Raw genomic sequence first — 22680 nt, 5'->3', positions numbered from 1 at the left:
TATTCGGAGGAAAGTATTCTAAACAGGTATAAATAGCACGAATTCGAAGCAAAACTGATGTAAATATTAATGATATTTTAGGTATATTTTGGGCTTAACATTTATCACTGTGGTGTATGCTGATCCTATCCTTACTAATCGTAAACGTCTGTGGGAGGCTATGTTCTCTTTAAGCATGGGTATGACGGATGCCTAGTTCATTGCTGGAGATTTTAATGGTATTGCCCTTATGAGTGATCAACGAGGGGGAGGGAATCATTATATTAATCGCTGCCTCAATCATAAATAGAATATGGATCTTTGTGGGCTGTCCGATCTCGGTTCGGCTGGTCACAAGTTTACTTAGAAACGCAATAGTACCTTTGTTCGTTTGGACAAAGTTTATGCTAACATTGTGGCCTAGAGTAGGTTTCCTGAGGCTTCTGTGTTGAATCTTCCTTTCTGTCATTCTGATCATTGTCCGATTTTAGTCAAGCTGATAAGAGCTCCTCGTTTTAAAGGGATAAGACCCTTTAGGTATCTGGTGGCTTGGGAATCTCATCCCGAGTTCAAGAATTTTGTTCATAGTAACTGGAAACCCCAGTCTAATGTGCTTATGGCTGCGGAGGGTTTCAGAAGGAATGTGGTGGATTGGAATTGAAACATTTTTTGCCACATTATTAGAAGGAAACAGAAAATTCTGAGCAGAATGGAAGGCATTCAGCATATGTTGGAGAACAGATTTGATCATAGTTTGAGTTGTCTTTTTAGGTCTCTCCAGAATGAGTTGGAAGCGGTGCTGAGGTAAGAGGAGTTGCTTTGGTTACAGAAATCGAGGAAAGCTTGGATCAAGGATGGTGATCGAAATACAAGGTATTTCCATCTTTCCAATGTTATTAGGAGACAGAGGAATCAGATTCAGGCTATCAAGGACCCTAATGGAAATTGGGTTTATGAGGAGGGTGAAATCCATCTTTTGGCGATCAATTTCTATAAAGACTTATTTAAAGAGGAGCCGGTGGAGTTGGAGAAAGCTCGTACTAGGTCTAGGTTTCCGATGGTTGATGAGGATAAGATGATTGATGCTTTTCACCCTATTTATCAAAAAGAGATTAGTCAGGCGGTGTTCAGCATTGGAGCTACTAAAGCTCCGGGGATTGATGGGCTTCCGGTCGGCTTTTACCATAGACACTAGGATACGGTTAAAGATGGTGTTTATGATTTTGTCAAGGTAGTTTTTGATGGATCAAAGGATGTTGGGATGGTTAATAATACACTTCTGGTCCTGATTCCTAAAGTGGAGAAACCGTCGTCCTTCCTGCAAATGAGGCCTATTAGTCTGTGTAATGTTCTTTATAAGGTGATTACCAAAATTATGGCTAATAGGATCCGTGGTATCCTTCCTGTTATTATTAGCCAAAATCAAGGAAGCTTTGTCCCAAGGAGACAAATGATGGATAATATTGTTATAGCTCAAGAGTTGGTCCATTCTATGAAGATTAAAAAGGGTAAGCATGTCATTGTGGCCCTAAAACTGGATCTAGAGAAAGCTTATGATCGGCTCAACTGGAGATTTCTTCTGGATAGTTTGGATAAAGTTGGGATCTCGGAGTCTTGGAGGAGGTTGATTGAGGTTTGCATTTGTTCCCCTATCTTCCAAGTTTTAATTAATGGGGATTTGTCTGAGGAGTTTTCTCCCTCCCGGGGCATCCGTCAAGGAGACCCTATGAGCCTATTCTTATTTGTTATCGCTATGGAGAGGTTATCTTATCTCATCCAAGATGTTGTGAACACTAGAAGGCTCCATCTGGTTACTATTAATGGATTCTGTCCCTCGATCACCCATTTATTCTTTGCCGATGATGTTATAATCTTTGTTGAAGGGAATGAGGATCAAATTGGTGTGATAATGGATATCCTGACCAACTTTTGTTCTGCCTCAGGCCAAAAAATTAATATCCAAAAATCTAGAATGTTATGCTCTAAAAATATGAACCCAAGGGTTGGCAGAAAGCTGAGTGAGATTTCAGGTATTCCTCTAACCAATTCTCTCGGTAACTACTTGGGGGTTCCTCTCCAAACTGATAGAGTTTCAAAAGCCTCCTTTAAGGATATCCTAGATAGGACGAATAAAAATTGTGCTAATTGGAAAGCTAATACCCTCTCCTTTGCGGGTCGTCTTACTTTGATCTAGTCTGTGAATGGTGCTGCCCTGAATCATTTAATGCAAGCTTGCAGGTTGCCTGAGTCGGTTCTGAATGGGTCTGATAAGATCAATCGTCGGTTCCTTTGGGGGGATTCGGAAGAGGGAAAAAGATTCATTTGGTTCCCTAGAGAGAGGTTTGCCAGCCTAAGAATAAGGGTGGGTTATGAATCAGACAAGCCAAAGATAATAATAAAGTGCTTTTAATGAAGCTTCTTTGGAGGATGTGGCAGAATCCGGATGCTCTTTGGGTTCGGTTATTGTGCGGGAAGTACAGAAAGGATAAGATTTTCGGGGGCCCGAAAGAGAGAGCTCCTAATTGTTCCTTCTTATAGAAAGGGGTTAACGCTATTTTTGCAGAATTCTGCTCTGGGATTGGTTGGTCGGTGGGTAATGGCAGATCTATTAGCTTCTGGAATGATACCTAGCTTGATAAGACTCCCTTATCGGGAGTGTGTATTTCTCCTTTGCCTCTGAAAATCCGAAATTGGAGTATCGCTGATGTAGTGAAATCAGAGGGCGATTGGGTTTGGTCGAGATTTGAGTCTTACCTTAATCTTGAATCGCTCCTTAAAATCCATGGAGTTAAAGTTAGTTGTAAAGAGGAGGATGGGGATAGCCATTGTTGGTCCTTGACTAACAGTGGTACTTATTCCTGCAAATCGGCTTTTGAAGCTTTCAGTCCTAACTTGGATATCCCTCCTTCTGTTTCCTGGAATAATATTTGGGCCTCAAAAGTTCCTTATCGCATTAGGAGCTTTCTGTGGCTTAGCGCCAAGAATAGGTTGCTAATTAATGTGGAAAGGAAGAGGCGCCATCTTATTGAGGCTGATACTTCCTGTAGGTGCAAAGTGCAGTCAGAGACCATCTATCATGTTCTAAGGGATTGTGCGAGGAGTAAAATTGTGTGGGAAAAAGTGATTCCGAGGGAGTTGCTTCCTAACTTCTTTGCCCACTCTGACAACAATTGGTTATTAGATGGTATAAATGGCTTGTTATTGCCTCATTTGGAGTATGGTGCTATCCTCTTTGCCATTGTCTGCCACCATCTGTGGAAGTGGAGGAATACTGAGGTGTTTGATGGTAAAGCTATTGTGATTCCTAATTTGCCTGGTTTTTTCTCCAAGAGAGTTAACATTATTATCAAAAGCTACAAAGGGGACTATTTAGCCAGCACTGGCCAGAGATCTGTGGAGCATCTTTTAGGCCGGTTTAGACCGGAGGAAGGGATGGTGAAACTTAATATCGATGGCTCGTGTCTTGTGGACGGTAGAATTGCTGTTGGAGGGGTTCTAAGAGACGCTGGGGGCAATTGGGTGGCTGGTTTTTCTCAGAATCTAGGGATGGGCTCCTCCTTCTCTACTGAGCTCTGGGGTATCTTCTCTGGTCTCAAATTGGCTATTGACCTGGGGCTTAAAAGACTGCTTGTGGATTCTAATAACCTGGAAGCAATTAACATGATTACTAATAACAAAGCTATGTGCTTGAGTAGCCGAAACCTTGTTAATGAGATCAGAAGATTGTGCTCTTCTTTCGAGACCATCTCCTTTTGTCATGTTTACAGGGAACAGAATAGAGTGGCGGACCGCCTTGCAGCTGAAGGCCATGGAAGGATGCCGGGAATTTAAACCTTCTCTTCTCCTCCGAACTTCCTTTGTGCGATTCTATCAGATGATCGGGTGGGGGTTAGCTTCCCCAGGCTAATCCCGGGTTAGGTTTTGGTTTTTGTTGTTTTCTTTCCCTTCCCTACCCAAAAAAAAATACTAATGTTAATTGAATTTGTACGATTTGCAAGTAATATCAATTTTAACCATATACTACTGAAAATTTAAAAAGATTTGTTTGACTGTTATTTAACTATATCGGACCTTCTAAACTAGTTTGTCGATAAACTGTAAAATATTTTAGACAGTTCCAAAAAACTTGTCTAAAATATTTTACTGTGTTTATAGTTACAAAAACAAAATATATGAAACTGCTTCAATTTATCGACAAATTGGTTTAGAAGGTCAGATGTGGCTAAATAACAATCAAACAAATCTTTTTAAAATTTCGGTAGTGTATAGTTAAAATTGATATTGCTGGGAAACGTTAGTGTTAAATTTAGACAATTTCAAAAAAAATATATGATTAATTTATATATAGCAGGTTTAGTTTTTTGAAACTGACTAAAATACTTTTTTTGATTAAAGGCGGGGACGGGAAAAGTGATAGCCGGACATCCCAACTATGTTGGCACCTCCGAACAGACCACAAGACTCAACCCAATTTATTGAAAGATAGCCAAAAAATACAAGAAAGTTTAACAGAATCTGTAGGCCAAACGGCCAATAGCATTATCATTAATAAAAGAAAGACAGAAACTAGGAGCTGTTGCCCACCAGACTACCGCTTGACTTGTGCGACCAAAGGCTGCCAGACAGTCCGCTACTTGGTTCCCCTCTCGGAATGTGTGTGAGACTACAAACCGCATGTTGTCAAGAGCCTGAAGACAGTTGATCCAGTCCGAATGCAGTTTGTTATTAATTTAATTACAAAAAATATATGAAACTGCTTCAGTTTACCAACAAACTGGTTTAAAAGGTCTGATGTGGCTAAATAACAGTCAAACAAGTTTTTTCAAATATTCGGTAGCGTATGATTAAAATTGATCCTGTATGGAAATGTTAGTGTTAACTTTGCACAATTTCATACGTTATGGCTAAATCTGTACTTCGCTTGAAACATTAAGGTTAAATATTTAGTGCATTACTAATAAAAAAATATTTAGTGCATTAATAACATATAAAAATATTTTAGACAATTTTTGTGATTAATTTATATGTAGCCGGTTTAGTTTTTTGAAACTATCTAAAATATTTTACTATGTTATTAATATAGTTACAAAACAAATGTATGAAATTGTTTTAATTTATCGACAAGCTGGTTTAGAAGATCCGACGTAGCTAAATAATAGTCAAAAAAGTCTTTTCAAATTTTCGATAATGTACGGTTAAAATTGATCATACTTAAAAGTTATACAAATTAAATCAACATTAGTATAATTTTTATATATTTTTATTATCAAATAATAAATTAAAACTTTTTTATATTTGTTTTATAAATTTTATTTTTTATTTTTATTAAATAATAAATTAATTTTTTTATATATATTTGTGTGGGCAGTGGCGTGAAGCCGCTGCCCACACTAATTGACAAGAATCCAAAGATTCCTGTCAATTGCTCATTACGGTGCCAAAGGCACCGTAATGATTAATTAATTTTTTATAAATATTACCAACCCTCGTTGGAAAACAGCCCCTTTCAGAGAAAGTTTTCCCAACCAGGTCAAAACAAATTCTGTAGGTTACGCCATTAGCATAATCAAAATAAATCCTAATCAGAGGTATTTTTGGCAACAAAATTTGAGGAAAAAATACCTCTGCCATATCAGCATTTTAACAGTAGCAAACCACAAATACTGATTTGTAAAAACAGCACAAACCACAGTGGCAAAGCCTATGGATATTTTCTGACGTGAGGCAAGGATTGCCCTCCGCTATTACCCCACATTAACATTTTAACAATGGCAAACCCGAGAGCTGAGAAAAAAAAAAGAAATTACTCTACAAAAAAAGTATAAAATCGTATAGATTTTCTTTGAAATTAACCTAAAGGCCTAATACATAAATAACCCCCTGAACTTGTCCAAATATTGTAACTGTCTCCGAACTTTCAATTTTAACAACTTACCCCCCAAACTTGTCTAATTATAAAACATAACGGGTAAATTACATACATGGTGTACAACCTTTACCCCAAATCACACTTTGGTGTACAACCAAAATTCTGTCACATTAAATCGTACGAACTTCAGGTTGTTGAAACACCTTTCCACAAGATTTTGATTTGACAAAATCATTTAAGTTTAATCCATGATTAAGAGACAATTAAATTTAAGTGATTTGATTTAATTGTACTAATCCGTTTGTTCAATATTGAGTATAAATATAAATGCAAAAGGAAATAAAAATTAAGACAAGTCAAAGTCAGCATGAGAACACAATACAAGCTGAGTGAAGAGCAACTCAACACAAGAGAAGATAAGTCATCTTCAAAACAACAGCTTTAGAATGAAGCTGATCAAAGAAGCTGAGTGGAACGAAGCTCAGCATAAAAGAAGTCTGCTTCAGAACTAGATCTTGTAGAACGAAGCTGACCATGGAAGGTGAGTAAAAAAGAACCCAGTATGAGATTTGGTGACAATCAAAGACAATGACTAGCGAAGTAAAGCTGAGTGATCTTCAGGACAGCATGAATGATCCGTTAGCTAAAAGACAAATCCGACAACTGTCTGCACCAATAATTGAAGTCTTGGAATTACGCAAAAGCCAAATTTCGAGATGCATGGGTCAACTGTTCTTTGCTATAAGACAAACTGCCGCAAGAAGACAAAGCCTGTAGGAAGAAGACAAGCTTGACATCTGAAGAAATCAGAAAACAAGATTGGCCTGCACATCTGAAGCTGACCAGAAGCTTGTCCCCCAAAAGAGCTGTTTTGGATTCAACGGACAAATCAAATTCAAATCATTTGATCCTCAAGGTTCAACTATAAAAGGACAAGCAATCCTCTTGGATCATTGCCGAATTACAAAATATACAAGAGAGAAAAATCCAAGCTCAAAGCACTAAAAAACAAGAAAGAAATCTTACACCCACTTTCTATTCCTTGTGTAAATGCTAGATTGATTATTTTGTAATCATCTAAAGTGTTCTTTATCTGAAAAAGAGCAATTTGTATCAATTGTGAATTGAGAGTGTTGTGCTGAGTATTTGGTTGTAAATACTCAGTGGTAGAGAAATCTAGGTGCTGGGTTGTAGCACTTAGTAGGAGTTGAGTAGACGAATAGAGGAAGGTACTCTTGCATATTCAACTGCCTTGTAACCGGTTTGTGCTCTACCTTTAAAGAGCTCAGTATTGGATTCTAAAAGCCCGGACGAGTCTGGGGACTGGACGTAGGCAGAGAGGCCGAACTAGGATAAGTGATACTGAGTAATTTCTAACTCTCTTAAATATATATATATGTGCATGTGTTGCTTGTTATATTTACTCAGCATATAAAATGTTTAAAGCTGACACTAAGTAAATTAGAGTGCTGAGTTGGAAGCTGACCACAAAAGTGTCAATTCCCAACTCTCAAGTGAAACAGTCTTAGTCAGCATCCGACTAAAGCTGTCTTACATTAAGATCGACCAAGCTGACCAAAGCTGAGTTAATAAACTCATCAAAATTACCAAGTCAGCAAGATTAATTAGGCGAAAAAGTTACATTAGTTCCTAACCCCCCCTTTGGAACTAATCACACGGGACCAACACAGGTGACCTCTCACTAAAGTGTACAACCAGTTTTTATGATCGGTCAACGCTGGTCAACTATGCCACGTCAGCATTTTTCATTGTAGAATTAAAAAAAGTGGGACCCACTCTTTATGGAATGACCAATATAGCCTTATTCTTTATAAAATTACTAAAGTACCCTCATCTTCTTCCTTCAATTCCTCTTTCCCATTTCTCTCTCTAAGTCTTCTCTCTCACTCCTCTCTCTACCATACAGATGATGTGAAATGAACCCAGTAAAAGTAAAATTACGCCATGCGTATCTATAACTTTGTGTATTCCTTTCAACTGGATCAACTAAATTAAACTTTTTTGATAATTCATAGCATCATAATTTCCAATTGCTCTCTCAACTGTACAAAAATTAGCTCCATGAAGATGAAACAGATGACTTTCCGGCGCCAGAATTCTCGTTCCCTGTAAAACAACTTGAACCGTATCATTAAACCCCAACCTATAAACTCTAGTCCCATTCTTCGTTGCCATACTCCCCGTAAAATTCCCAGTATAATTAAATGGCGTCGGAGGATTCCCCGAAAAATCATCTGTAAAAACCCCACTTATATTGCAGGTGTAGATGTTAGGAGAAGGGGGAAAATGGTCGACTGATAAAGTTGATCGATCGCGAACAATAAGGAATGATCGATTGATAAAGGAACATCTGTGGGCTAAGATCCGGAGTTCAAGCTTCGAAGATTTTCAAGGAATTTTGATGTTGAATTTATTGTAGGTGTAGATGTTAGGAGAAGGGGGAAAATGGTGTCGTTTCTTTGTCTCTTAGGAAAGCGATGCCGGTGACGTTGTCGACGACGACTATTGTGTCCATGAAAGGGGAAATTGCGATTAAGTACTTTCCGGTGGGTTGATTTGGTGTTAGGAGGAAATTTGTGGTTTGGCCTGGTCCGACGAAGATTGTGTCGGTGATGAAGGGTTTAGTGTAACAGGCATCGACTTCGACTACTGTGAAGTTGTGGCCGACGATTTTGAAGAAGAGTTCATCGTTTACTGCTGCGTTCGTATTTGGACTCAAGAGAGAAAAGTGAGAGAGAAATGGTAGAGAGAGAGGAGTGAGAGAGAAGACTTAGAGAGAGAAATGAGAGAGAGGGTTGAAGGAAGAAGATGAGGATATTTTAGTAATTCTATAAGGAATAAGACTATACTAGTCATTCCATAAAGAGTGGGTCCTACTTTTTTTTAATTCTACAATGAAAAATGCTGACGTGGCATAGTTGACTAGCATTGACCGGTAGCAAAAACCGGCTGTACACTTTAGTGGGAGGTCACCCAAAGTTCGTACGGTTTAGTGTGATAAAATTTTAGTTGTACACCAAAGTGTGATTTGGGGTAAAGGTTGTATACCACGTATGTAATTTACCCAAAACATAACCCCTCAAACTTGTCTAATTGTAAAACAGAACCCCAAATTGCTGACATGGACTGCAATTGAAGAAACACGTGAAATACAAAAGCTGCAACACTCGTATAATGTGATAATCAGATCTTTAGACAAAAAAAAAAGAGTATTTAAGTAACCAAATCCCCAATTCTTCAACTTATTTTTTAACCTAACGGTAAATCAGAAATCCTCCATTCTTCTTCTTCTTTTTGTTATTCCTATCCGTTTTTAGTGATTTCTTGATTCAAAGTTTTGGGATATTATGGAGGTGAAAATGTGTTTATGTGGAGAAATAGCTCCATTGAAGATTTCATGGCGTGATACGAATCCGGGAAAACGTTTTTATGGTTGCTTCAAGTACGGGGTAAAAAAATCCCAATTTGGAGTTATGTTTTACAATCGGACAAGTTTGAGGGGTTATGTTTTACAATTGGACAAGTTTGAAGGGTAAGTTGTTATAATTGAAAGTTGGAGGGGACAGTTGCAATATTTGAATAAGTTCAGGGGTTATTTGTGTATTAGGCCTAACCTAAATTTTTTAAGTTAAATATACATAATAGAAAATAAAAGTTTGAGGACTAAATAGTAAATTTCTCATTTTCTCTAATGAGTTGCAGACTTGCAGTAACAAAGAACCAATCCTCAAGGACCACATTGGACATTAGTATATCCCACACAAAACATTTGCGAAAACGCCACTGAGGGAAGATCGTCGATCGCCGGTGAGCATGCTCGCCACCACTATATCTATCATTCACCACCGGTGGACAGTCCCATACATTTTCCTTTCGGTGTCTTTATGAATGCGAGATTGCGATTTGCATTTGAAAGCCAGCTTGGAGATTCGAATAGAACTGAAGAAGACAGAAGAACACTGTAATGCCAACTCAAATTCAGTCATGGTTTCCACTATCTTCTCAGTACCATGTAGGAAAGAACAAGGATAAAATCAATGGAGACCGAAAAGAAGGCAGAGGACTTGAGGGCTGAAATGGCACCTTTAATGGAGGTTTTATGAAAATCCCAAATCGGATTGATAAGGTAAGTTTTCATTCGTGTTAGTAATAGAGCTACAAATTCTTGTTATTAGAAGCTTTACGTACAGGGTATAGTTGAATCACATTGATGCTTATTGAATTATATTTTGTTGTTTAAAGATTTTCTTTTGTATGGAGCCATTCTTTGTGGAATATTGAGCTATACGTTGAAATATATAGGATTTTGTGTATGTTTATAGAAGGATAGCAATAAAGGAGAATCTGGATGCAATAACCATGAATGCTGTTACATGACTAAACTGAAAATTGACACTGATAGCTTTATAGAGGATATATGCTTTAATGTGCATTACTGTTCTATTCTCTTCAATTATCTATATAACTTTACTGCTGTGGTGATAGCAATATTGTTTTAACTGCTGGGATTTAGATATGAAAGAATAGAATCCATAAGCTTGTGCCAACAAGCCCCTTGATTGCCAAGACCAAGTTTCTCAGTTTGGCAGCTTCTATTTTTAATTTTTTTGTCCACTCTCTGTTTGTATTTAAAACCAGGTGAGAGAATGCAATTGCAGGTGCACGGAGATGACCACATGGGACAGCCAACAGATTGCCCCATTGTGATATCCATTCGGGTAAGCTTTAATTTTCATGCTGAAATGTTTAATGCTATTACCTGTAATCGTCAATAAAAATGTGCAAGGAAATGTTTCAACTATATGTCATTCTCATGATGTAGCTTAATGGATTCTTATAATACAGTAGCTTAATGGATTCTCTTTAGCGAGGTAAAACTACAGTGACTGTAACCTCATTTGTAGACTTGGACCCTCCCATCCCCACTTCTACTGTGTTAGTGTTGCTGCAATATGTTCCATAATTGAAAGCAGGTTTTTTTGGAGAAGGAACAGTTGTCTCGCTGCTCAACATCAGAACAACTTCAGACATAGTTGGTCTGTCCATAGCATTTTCTTGAACACATAAGAGCCCAATCTGTATGCATCTCAAAACTTCATGGGGATGACATGCCCCTTGCATTGATGAATCAACTATCTCCAATACTCTGTCCTGTCTCCATAATTCCCAGACCTGCATGCTTCATGTAATTAGCACATGGAGGATGATCCATTATAATCAGTTATAGACAGGCTATCTACCAAACAAAGAGTTTCCATCACTTACATATCCTATCAACGTTAAATAAGGATCCTCTGCTTGAAAGCCATTGTTCTTCTTGGAACTCACAATTTCTAACAGTATGACCCCAAAACTAAAAACATCCGATTTTATAGAAAATTTTCCATATAATGCATACTCCGGAGACATATAGCCACTGTTGAAGTTAAGGATTGAAAATAAAAGTTAACATATATTCCAATTTCTTCATATATCCACTATAACCAACCATTATATCATTCTGTACTTACTATGTTCCGACCACTCTGTTTGTCTTCTCTAGAATTTGATCAACCCTGAATATTCTAGCCATACCAAAATCTGAAATTTTTGGTTTCAGATTTGCATCTAGCAAAACGTTGCTGCATTTTAGATCCCTATGAATGATTGTCAACCTTGAATCCTGGTGAAGATATAAGATCCCACGGGCAATTCCAATTATAATATCAAAGCGTTTCCTCCATTCCAAGAACGAACTTCTTGTTTGATCTACAATACCATTTTAGAATTTTTAATTTATTTTATTTTATAGATTCATATTAGCATATGCAACCTAGTCATAACCCTTTTTGACCAGTTTGCTGTTAGACAGCAAGAATACTGAGAGAATAAATGGATGAAAGTACTTACCAAAGAGAAAGGAATCCAAGGCTTTGTTTGGCAAATATTCATAAATTAACATTTGTTCTGCTCTATCGATGCAGCATCCGATAAGTTTCACAAGATTCTTGTGTTGAAGCTTTGCAATAAGCATAACCTCATTTTTAAATTCTTCTATTCCTTGATCTGAACTCCTGGATAATCGTTTTATAGCAACTTCTTGACCATCAAATAGCTGACCCTGAAATTATTGCTGGAAGAGTAAATTTCTCAAACCAATAAATTCAGTTGGATTATGCTGTTGCTGATTCTTGCAAAGACAGAGATTATGCAAGCCAAGTCAAGAAATCCAATAAATATTTTATAGAGAAACTACCTTGTATACTATGCCAAAACCACCCTCGCCAAGTTTGTTAGTTGGAGAAAAATTATTAGTGGCTGCAACAATAGTGCTGAGATCAAAAAATGATATGTCTTGGGGATGACTGCTCTGCCTGAGCTCAGTTGCCACCAAAGTATTTTTGTAGTAGATTGAACCTGATGCTGGATCAAATAGTCTTTTTTGTAGTTTGTTCTTTGATACTGTACTTCAAAAATTGAAAACTAATGATTAATCTTCTTTACTTTTTGGTGTCACAGTGCTTAAAGTGCCATTCAGTTTCAGAAAAATCACAAATCTTCATCTCTACAAATAGGGAAGATAGTCCATTGTGTGCTAGATCATCTTCAAAACTATAGTGATGTGCTAGATCATCTTGAAAACATTAATGATTTTCTTTGAATGAATTATTTTACATTCTTAGGAGAAAGGACGAACATGATGCCATGTCCGGGTTTATTTCTTACCTCTCTTATTCCTCCTAATCCACCAATAGGTGAATAAGATAATTGTAACCCATGCTGAAGTGACAGAAAGTATTAGAATCTTCAAATCCTTTCTAACAAATACATTTGATTTTATGGCATTTTCAGCTGCATGAGTGGAAAAAGAAATATTAGTCAATAAAAGGCAGAGGAAGACAAAATGATGATTTTCCTTTAGGTTCAAGTTTCAAATGTGAAAAGATTCTATGCACAATTTGTGCAGCATGGGCTATAAACATCGCAAAATAATTTCTTTTACTTGTATAATTCTATTACTTCTATAGTTCTATCTATATTACGTGTTTCAAAATAGTTGTTCTGTAGAAATTCAGTACCTAATTCAATTGCATCAACGCGAACATACAAATCATATCTGGTGTCTACATGATCCATTGTGTCTATTAATTCTCCATACCATGTCAAACATCCATTTCCTGATTCATCATTTTCAATACTTGCATATGCAGAGCAGGAACAATTCCTCAAGCATTCCTGTTCACACTCTGGATGACTCATATTCATACGCAACCAAGCTACAGATGAAGTGTCTGGAAACTTGGCATCATTGACTTTCAAAAACCCTTCTCCATGTCTGCAAATTGAGGAAGATTTCTCTCGCTTCCTGATACATCCTCCTGATGCATCTCTTAGATACCATTCCCTTGGAGATCTAGGTTCATACCCAGGTAAACAAGAACATTCAAATGCATCAGAATTGCTAGCACTGCACTTAGCATAGGCACCACAATGTGCATACTGATCACATGGATATTTAGGGACTGACCAGAACTCCTTCCAATGGCCATCCCCCTCACTCCAAATTAGCCACTTGAAGATTCCTGTATGATCCACCGTTTGTCTTGTGACAATGGCATCATCATTGATGTAGTAGACTGTGTATGCCTCCTCTTGATCGACAACAGAAATATAACTGTACACATTTGAGAAATTCCTATTTGGCCATAGTGGCGCTCGCCAGAGAACTTTTGATCCCTCATAGAGAAAGACCTGTATTGGGTTCTTTGGATCTACCTGGATGGAGAATTCTCCTATTCCTGGATCATCTACTGATTTCCATGATGTTAAGCTCCACTCTTGACCTATCTTCTTATTCTTCCCAAGTTTCATTCCTGGCAGATGGGTGTCTGTGGGATAATCAAAGCTTTGCCATACAATTCTTCTATTTCTGCCTTGAAGCAAAACCAAATTTCCAGAATCCAATAGCTCAGCAGCACAAGGGCCAGTTGCTTCACCTGGAACATTTGTGGACCACAGCGGAATCTTTTGGACAGGATGATTATATAGTACAAGGTTCCCATATGGGTTAATTGTTAGAAAACCTGTAGAACTATTGATAGGATGATTCCTGTTTGCCACCCAAACTACAGATGGTTCTGAAACTTTGTGGAACCATATTCCAAGATATCTGTAATTTGAACTGACAGGAGCAAAGAACCCAAATGCAAACTTGTTATTTTTGGAGACTAGAAAGTCCCCTTGTTTGAAGCTTTGGTCTGTGGTAATGATATCAATAGAACCAGATGAGGGAAAATGAAGGACTAGAAGCAAAAAATGCAAAAAGTATTTCTTGGCAGCCATGATGCTTTTCACATGGCTTTGTGTTACTTTTATGAACTTGTTAAGGGTTTGCAATTTGTCCTTTTTTAATGGGATGCTGATTTCATGGACATTTTTCTTTGGTCTTTTTGAGACTCAGGCTTGAGTTTTGACCAGTTATAAAATTCCTTGGAATATTATAATAAAATAATTACTTTTGACTTTTGAGTGCTTTCAAATATTACTTCTGACTTTCGAGTGTTTTCATTTTCATCTCCAAATCAATTTACACTATAGAATTGCTAATGGCTGCTTTTTGTTTTGAAGTTACATTTCAACTTCCATAAATTGTTGAATCAGACAAATCTTTGCATCAGACTTTTTCTGTTTTTCTTATTCTCTGAGTCAACTTCTAGTATGGTAAAACTGAAAATTAAAAATAAAGAATCAGGTATAAATTTTGAATATTCGAGTCAAATAAAAATATCCATTTTTCTCATAATGCACATGCCTCCACTCTGAGAATTCCTACAACTGTTGTAATCACAAGCAATTAGTAAGAGCCAGTATCTTTAGCGAGCTAAAACCTTTGTGATGGTAATGTCATTTATAGAATTTGATCCTCTCTTCTCCACTTCTTCTGAGGTATTGATGCAAGATGTTCTATAGAGGAAAGCAGGTTGTTTTGGAGAAGGAATAGCAGCCTCACTGCTTAACATCAGAATAACTTCTGACATAGTTGGTCTGTCAGCAGCATTTTCCTGAACACATAAGAGCCCAATTTGAAGGCACCTTAAAACTTCATGGGGTGCATATGACCTTTCCAGTGACAAATCAACTACCTCCATTCCTCTGTTTTGTCTCCATAATTCCCATACCTGTATACTTCATCAGATTAGTACATGAGGTTGAACCAGTATTGATGGCTATGTTATTCAAACAAAGAGTTCCCATCACTTACATATGCTATCAAGGTTAAGGAAGGATCGCTTTCTTGAAAGCCATTGTTCTTCTTCGCGCTCACAATCTCCAAAAGTATGACCCCGAAACTAAAAACATCCGATTTTACAGAAAATTTTCCAAAGATAGCATACTCTGGAGACATATAGCCACTGTTCACGAAATTATAGCAAAAAAGATTACTATGTATTTCAACGTCTTCACTTATACACAATAACCAACTATCATATCATCACATACTTACTATGTTCCAACCACTCTCTTTGTTTTTTCTTGGATTTGATCAATCCTGAATATTCTAGCCATGCCAAAATCTGAAACTTTTGGATTCATATTTGCATCTAGCAAAATGTTACTGCATTTTAGATCCCTATGAATGATTGTCAGCCTTGAATCTTGGTGAAGATATAAGATCCCACGGGCAATTCCAGTTATGATTGCAAAGCGTTTTCTCCAGTCCAAGAATGATCTCCTTGTTTGATCTACAACACGTGTTAGATATTCTTTTATATATGAATTAGGATTAGTATAATTCAGTAGTATGTGCAACTCAGTCATAACTCTTTTTTTCATAAAGTTTGCGATTAGACAGCAAAATACTGAGAGCTATAGATGGATGAAAATACTTACCAAAGAGAAAGGAATCCAAGGCTTTGTTTGGCAAATATTCATAAATTAACATTTGCTCTCCTCCATCAACGCAGCATCCGAGAAGTTTTACAAGATTCTTGTGCTGAAGCTTTGCAATAAGCATAACCTCATTTTTAAATTCTTCAATCCCTTGCCCTGAATTCTTAGATAATCGTTTTACAGCAACTTCTTGTCCATCAACTAGCTTACCCTGAAATTATTGTTGGAAGAGTCAATGAACTCAGAACTTGTTTCCCCATGTTTTGCTGAAGCTCACAATCACAGAAGTAATACAAACCTACAGTAATGAGGTGAACATAGAGCTTGGGAAATCCAATCTGAATTCATATTTTGTATAGAGAAATTACCTTGTATACTATGCCAAAACCACCTTGGCCAAGTTCATTGGTTGTAGAAAAATTATTAGTGGCTGCAATGATAGTGCTGAGATCAACAAATGATATGTCTTGGGGATGACTGCTCTGCCTGAGCTCATTTGCGACCAAAGTATTTTTGTAGTATATTGAGCCGGAGGTAGGATCAAATATTCTTTTTTCTGCTTTTTTCTTCATTACTGCCCTTAAACAAATTGAAATCTAATGATTAATCTTCTTTACTTTTTGGTATCCAGGTACTTTATGTGGCATTCAGTTTCAGACAAATATTCATCTTTATAAATAGGGAATATAGCCTTTCCTATGCCTTAGAACTATTGAAAAGAATAGCGGTTCGAATTGCAAATTGCAGTAAAAGAATGAACAATAGTAGAACTGTAGACTACAGTTCATGTGTAGGTTTGTTTACTTACATCTCTTGTTCCTTCGGATCCACAAATGTCCAAAGATGATAATTGTAAGCCATGCGGAACTGACAGAAAGTATTAGAATCTTTGAACCATTTCTGAAAAATAGATTTGACCGCGTGGTACTTTCAGCTGCATCAGTGGAAAAAAAAAGCATTAGTCAATAGAAGGCAGAAGACAAAAATGGTTCTTTTCCTCTAGATTGTAGCTTCAAATATAATGCAATAAGGTATACACAGTTTGTGCAGCACAGGCTGCACACTTTGACACAGAATTTCTATTACGTCAAGTTATGATATGTGTTTCTGAATAATTGTTCCGCAGAAATTCAATACCTATTTCGATTGCATCAACACGAACATACATATCAAATCCTCTGGCAACATGATCCCTTGTGTCCATTAATTTTCCATACCATGTCAAACATCCATTCCTTGATTCATCATCATCTATGCTTGCATATGCAGTGCAGGAACAATTCCTTAAGCATTCCTTTTCACACTCCAGATGACTCATATTCATGTGAAACAAACCAAAAGCTGAAGTGTATAAAAATTTGGCGTCTTCTGCTTTCAGAAACCCACTGTCTGGAAACTTGACATCTTCAACTTTCAAAAACCCTTCTCCATGTCTGCAGAACGAGGAAGATTCCTCTCTCTTCCTGACACATCCTCCGGATGCATCTCTTAGATACCAGTCCCTTGGGGATCTGGGTTCATAACCAGGTAAACAAGAACATCCAAATGCATCAGAATTGCTAGAACTGCACTTACCAAAGGCACCACAATGTGCATACAGATCACATGGAGTTTTAGGTACCGACCAAAACTCCTTCCATTGTCTATCACTCTCGCTCCACCTTAGCCACCTGAAGGTTCCTGTATGATCCACAATTTGTCTTGTGATCATGGAATCATCAGCTATGGAGTAGCTCGTGTACACCTCCTCTTGATTGAGTACAGTATTATAGCTATATAAATCGGAGAATGTCCTTACAGGCCATAAATATCCTTGCCAAAGAGGTTTTGATTTTTTATATAGAAATATTTGCATTGCCGTTGGGTCGACCTTGATGGAGAATTCTCCTATTCCCGGGTCATCTGCTGATTTCCATGATGTTAAGCTCCATTCTAGACCTGTCTTCATGTTCTTCCCAAGTTTCATTCCTGGTAGACGGGTATCTGTCTGATAATCAAAGCTTTGCCATAGAATTCTTCCACCTTTTCCTTGAAGCAATATCAAGTTTCCAGAATCCAAGAGTTGAGCAACACAAGGATCAGTTGCTTTACCCGAAACATTTGTCGACCACAGTGGAATTTTCTGGTCAAGATCATTATATAGTACAAGGTTCCCATATGAGTTAACTGATAGAAACCCTGAAGAGCCATTGATAGGATGGTTTCTGTTTGCTACCCACACTACAGATGGTTCTGAGATTTTGTGGAACCATATGCCAAGATATCTATAGCCTGAACTGCCAGGAGTAAAGAATCCGAATGCAAATTTGCCATTTTTGGAGACTAGAAGGTCCCCATCTTTTAAGGCTTGGTTTGCTGTAATGATATGAAGGGAGAAGTATGATGGAATGTGTAGGGTTAGAAGCAAACATTGCAGTAATAGTTTCTTGACAGCCATGATACTTTTCCACGACTTTGTGTGTTATTTTCATGTACTTTTCAATAGTTTGGAATTTTCTTTATTTTCATGTACTTTTCAATAGTTTGGAATTTTCTTTTTCATATGGGATTCTGCTTTCATGGATATTTTCTATCTGATTTGATCTCTTTATTATCCATGATAGGCTTCTGAAGTGGAAATTAAATAATTTCTAACTTCTTTCATTTTCCAACTACCCAATCAATTATCATTAATACTTTTTGTTTTGTATTGACAGGTCAACTTTGATACATTGTTGAATCCCACGTGTTGCTGTCTTTTTTATGGGAGACAATTAAACTTTTTGTATGGTAAGGTTTGGAAATTAAGAATAAAATATTAAGTATTAAAACTTCAATTATTGAGAATTATTAATGTTCTTGCTTGAAGAAATAAAATGTTTTTTTTGGTTACAGAAGAAATAAAATGTTGAACTTAAAAGAATAAGATATCTTTATGATCTGAAAATCACATTTCATAAATTGTTTATGAAGAAGTCATAGTGGTAAAATGACTTTTCATAAAGATTTCTTTTTTCTTTTTTAACTGATAATGTTTAGTTTAAATTTTGTGTTTGATTAAAACAATTTAAACAGTATTATGAAATATATATATATATATATATATATAAAATATCAATTTTTAGGTATTATGCACATTACTTTATTTTATTTAAGAAATAAAGGCTCAGCTATCTGAGTTAAATAAATATTAGTTGTTCTTCTGATGTGCATACCTCCAAGAATTCCTATAAAACTATTACTCCCTTCGTTGCTTTGTCAAATATTATTTTGGGTAAATCTTTTATTAGTCCCTACATTTTTAACGAGCACACTGTTTAGTCCTTGTATTTACAATAATACATTATAAGTCCTTAAGGTTTGTTACCATCAACTATTTAGTTACCTAAAATAGTTAAATATTTATTACAACAATAACAACAAAGCCTTAGTCCCGAAATGAAGTTAAATATTTATTACCTAAAATAAAAATTGAACACCAGAATTACCCTTTTAAAGGGATACAGGTCAAACTTCTAATGTCCATTGTCCCGCAATCACGTCAAACCTTCGCTTCTAGCCATGGTTAGATACGATACGATTGCTTGAACAGTGATGGGAACAGCAAGCATCTGCTGTAACTGGCAGAAGCTAGGATATCCTATTCCCAGTTGTATTTCAAAAATCTTGTGAAGTAAAATTAATAATTAACAGCAGAAATGCAAAATTAATGCACAAGGAGATGGCTGTGCTTCAAAATTAGGTTTTATGTTACCCAATCTGTGTGGATACAATCACATTAGAATGTTAGTTGGACATATGTTAACCGAAACAATTATTGATCAAAGGATTTGGAAATTTTTGACCAGTTATAGAATTTGATCGAATATTATAATAAAAATAATTACTCGTGACTTTTGAGTGCTTTCATATATTTCTGACTCTTGACTGCTTTCATTTTCATCTCCACATTAATTTTACACTATAGAATTGCTAGATGGCTGCTTTTTGTTTTGAAGTGACATGTCAACTTCCATAAATTGTTGAATCAGATAAATCTATGAATCAGATTTTTCTGCTTTTCAGTTTTTTTTTTTTTTATGATTTATAATGAAGACTCAGTCAGCTTCTAGTATGGTAAAACTGAAAACTAAAAATTAAGAAATTAAAGGGACGTTTGTTTGGGGGTTTCGGCAAAGGATCCAGTTCGGTTTTAAATAGAACTGAACAAGAGGATTTTTTTTGTGGACGGAACCAAACCGGATTTTAATTCGTTTCGGTTCAGATCGAACTGGACTAGTTTGGTTCGGTTCTTGTCAGAACCGAATTGAACAAAGCACCATTCATATTTTAGAAATTAGAATAGAGTTTGTCAATGTTAAATGATAAATGATCTTCATAGTAGTATATTTCAATTGGACATTAGTTCCTCCATCTATTAAGTAACCCCTATTTAATTTTAATGTAAGTAAACTAACCTCACCTCCATTACAGAGATCCACCTTTGAAGACTCACAAGATCCCAGACTATTGCTACTCAAGTTAGTTTTTCTGTTATTTTACAAAATCGATTAGACTTTGTTTGTGGGGATGGGTTATGATATGGTTACTTTCAATAATTTTATGTTTCTGATTCAGCAGATAAGGGATCAGTAGCGAAATCAAAAGTGGTAGAGATAATGATGACAAGAATGAGCAAGGTAGGTGTGCACTTATTAATATCTTTAATTTTATGTTTCTGATTCACCAATTGAATTTTATGTCACCGACGATGTTCCTTTGTTTCGCAATGGAAGATTGATATCCACAGCAGCGGTGAATGACGCAGCAGACCGAAAAAATTATTAAAAGTCTAAACCTAATAATAACATAATGTCAGTTGGGTTTTGTTCAGTTTAAAAAAATGAATCTAACCGAACCGAAGTCACTGAAAATCTAGAATCCAACCGAATCGAATTACAGTTAGGTTCAGTTTTTTCAGTTCGGTTTTGCTCATCCCTAGGAAAGAGTAGATTCCATTCCTTTTATTAGTGTCTGCTTTACTAATATAATCATTCTCTTTACCTTTTTTAGTTTTGGGGTAACCCCAAACTCTTCTAATCCATAGTTGTTAAATCGAGATTCGACTCGTGACTCTAAATCCTCATTTTTTGAATTGGGACTCGTGAATCGAACCGAATCTTATCAAATTCAAAATATTATAAAAAATAAAATATTAATATTTAACTTTAAATATTAGTCTAAAAATGCAATTTTAATATGGGAAAATTACAAAATTTGGTCAAATGGGAGACTCATTTACATATTTAACCCATTTACTCAACCTACTACATATCTAGACTGTTTACGGTTGGTTGCTCTTCCATTAATGATTCCCAGACTTTTGATCTTCTTATCTTCCTTTAAATTGCACGAAATCTGCACCATTTCTCCAAATCACCATGTATTTCTCTTCTTCTTCTCTTCATCTCTTGATTTTTCATCTTCCTAATCCTAGAAAACGAAGTCATGGTTCTTCATCTTCCATTTCCTGCTCATTTCTTGGTTTCTTTCTTCTTGTGACCATCGAAGAAATGACGATTCTACGTTATTTTCATCGTTTTTCCCAGTTTATCATATTGTTTTTGTCGAAAAATGTAAGTATATACTGTTTTCTTTGCGTTTTTCCATAGAAATTCAGTTAGCTTATGTCGTTTTCGCGAAGTCTGCGGGAAGAAATTTATCGATTTAACTTCGCGAACAATGATTACGCGAAGTTTGCGAGGTAATTCGATAAATTTCTCCCGCATATTCCGCGTAATCATCGTTTCGCGAAGTCAGAGCGTCACATTTCTCCTCGCAGACGTCGCGAAATCATCGTTTCGCTAAGTAAAATCACTCCCTTCCTTGCACATTTATTTTCGCATACTTAGCGAATCCTCGTTTCGCGAAGCCAATTCTTCCTTTTTTTTTTCTGACTAACACGATTAAATTTTTCTGAAGGTGGTTGAATACATAACATCCCGCAAGAAGGCGGTGTCCTCGGATGCAGATGAGATGACTTTCCTTCTAATACAGGGAGAAATTCCCATCAAGATTGGTCACATTCAGCTTTAAAGTGATTAGTTAAGAGTTATTGTGTCAATCTTGTTCTGTATCGTGAGACACATCCATCCCAAAAAGTCTGGACTTCCATTTCTCAGGAGAAATTTCCGTCCACATTCGTCACGTTCACTTTGAAATGATTTGTTTGGAGTTTATTGTGTCAATCTTGTTGTAAATTTTTTATAATGTTATGATTTTGTTATTGTGACAATCTTGTTGTAAATTTTGATAATGTTATGATCTTAATGTTGAAATCCCTTGTTGTTGTGCCTTTTTGTTGTTATATACCACTTCGCAAATTTTGTTTATAATACGTCCAGATTTCGCATATGCTAATTGAAATCATCTACTAAACCAACGTTAGCTTTGCATACTTTGCGAAATCATCGGTTTCGCGAAGTCCGACAGGACGGAGACAGCCGTGCCGTATAATTACAAACATATTGAGGGTATTATGGGAAAGTCACACAAAAACAATCTAGATATGTAGTAGGTTGAGTAAATCGGTTAAATATGTAAATGAGTCTTCCATTTGATCCAATTTTATATAGAAGGTTCATCTTCAAGTTGTGTTACCTAAGGAAGACTTTTCGTAAATCTGCCAAGTGGTCTTCCCTTTTAATATCCAAATAGAAATTATATCAAGTTATCAACCAAATACTTAAGTTGAAATTCAAATCTAATGCGATCCTAATAAATAGAGGACAATCGAAGAGAACTAAAGAAATAAAAGAGAGAACGAAATGAAACAGAGAAAGAGTTGAAATTTGTAAAGTCTAAAGAGTCTCCTAGTTTTATTCCGTAACTTTTTAATTAGTTTTAGTTCTGCACACATTTTTTACTCTTTTTAAATTAAAAACAGTACTTTTTAATGGAGTTCATGAATTGGCCGATTCACC

At 36.3% G+C, this 22680-nt stretch overlaps 2 protein-coding genes and 1 long non-coding RNA gene across 6 annotated transcripts; 1 reads left to right on the top strand and 2 right to left on the bottom strand.

The window, feature by feature from the left end:
• Positions 1-9630: 9630 nt before the first annotated feature.
• LOC136232152 (uncharacterized) lies at positions 9631-22042 on the top strand. 2 transcript variants are annotated; one of them, XR_010690337.1, is made up of 6 exons: positions 9631-9995; positions 10508-10587; positions 18436-18508; positions 20192-20238; positions 20339-20397; positions 21680-22042. It is a non-coding gene; the product is annotated as an uncharacterized lncRNA (long non-coding RNA). The 2 variants fall into 2 exon arrangements; XR_010690338.1 differs by having other exon boundaries at positions 20336-20397.
• On the bottom strand, positions 10679-14229 carry LOC136232139 (G-type lectin S-receptor-like serine/threonine-protein kinase RKS1). Of its 2 annotated transcripts, XM_066021184.1 has the most exons (7): positions 12928-14227; positions 12575-12700; positions 12105-12310; positions 11759-11969; positions 11380-11617; positions 11135-11285; positions 10681-11041 (listed from the first exon to the last, which is right to left on the bottom strand). In XM_066021184.1, the coding sequence occupies exons 1-7, from the start codon at positions 14189-14191 to the stop codon at positions 10733-10735; spliced, it is 2505 nt and encodes an 834-aa protein (XP_065877256.1). In that variant the 5' UTR covers positions 14192-14227; the 3' UTR covers positions 10681-10732. The 2 variants fall into 2 exon arrangements, with proteins under 2 accessions (XP_065877257.1, XP_065877256.1); XM_066021185.1 differs by lacking the exon at positions 12575-12700 and having other exon boundaries at positions 10679-11041; positions 12928-14229.
• Positions 14479-18305, bottom strand: LOC136232136 (G-type lectin S-receptor-like serine/threonine-protein kinase At1g11410). Of its 2 annotated transcripts, XM_066021177.1 has the most exons (7): positions 16877-18210; positions 16548-16673; positions 16108-16313; positions 15740-15950; positions 15354-15591; positions 15111-15261; positions 14479-15027 (listed from the first exon to the last, which is right to left on the bottom strand). In XM_066021177.1, the coding sequence occupies exons 1-7, from the start codon at positions 18174-18176 to the stop codon at positions 14722-14724; spliced, it is 2538 nt and encodes an 845-aa protein (XP_065877249.1). In that variant the 5' UTR covers positions 18177-18210; the 3' UTR covers positions 14479-14721. The 2 variants fall into 2 exon arrangements, with proteins under 2 accessions (XP_065877249.1, XP_065877250.1); XM_066021178.1 differs by lacking the exon at positions 14479-15027 and having other exon boundaries at positions 15139-15261; positions 15350-15591; positions 16877-18305.
• Positions 22043-22680: the final 638 nt, after the last annotated feature.

Source organism: Euphorbia lathyris, chromosome 6 (genome assembly GCF_963576675.1).
Source record: "Euphorbia lathyris chromosome 6, ddEupLath1.1, whole genome shotgun sequence".
Classification (NCBI taxonomy): Eukaryota; Viridiplantae; Streptophyta; class Magnoliopsida; order Malpighiales; family Euphorbiaceae; genus Euphorbia; species Euphorbia lathyris.
Note: the sequence above shows the minus strand (reverse complement) of the source record. Positions and strands in the feature narration are given on the sequence as shown.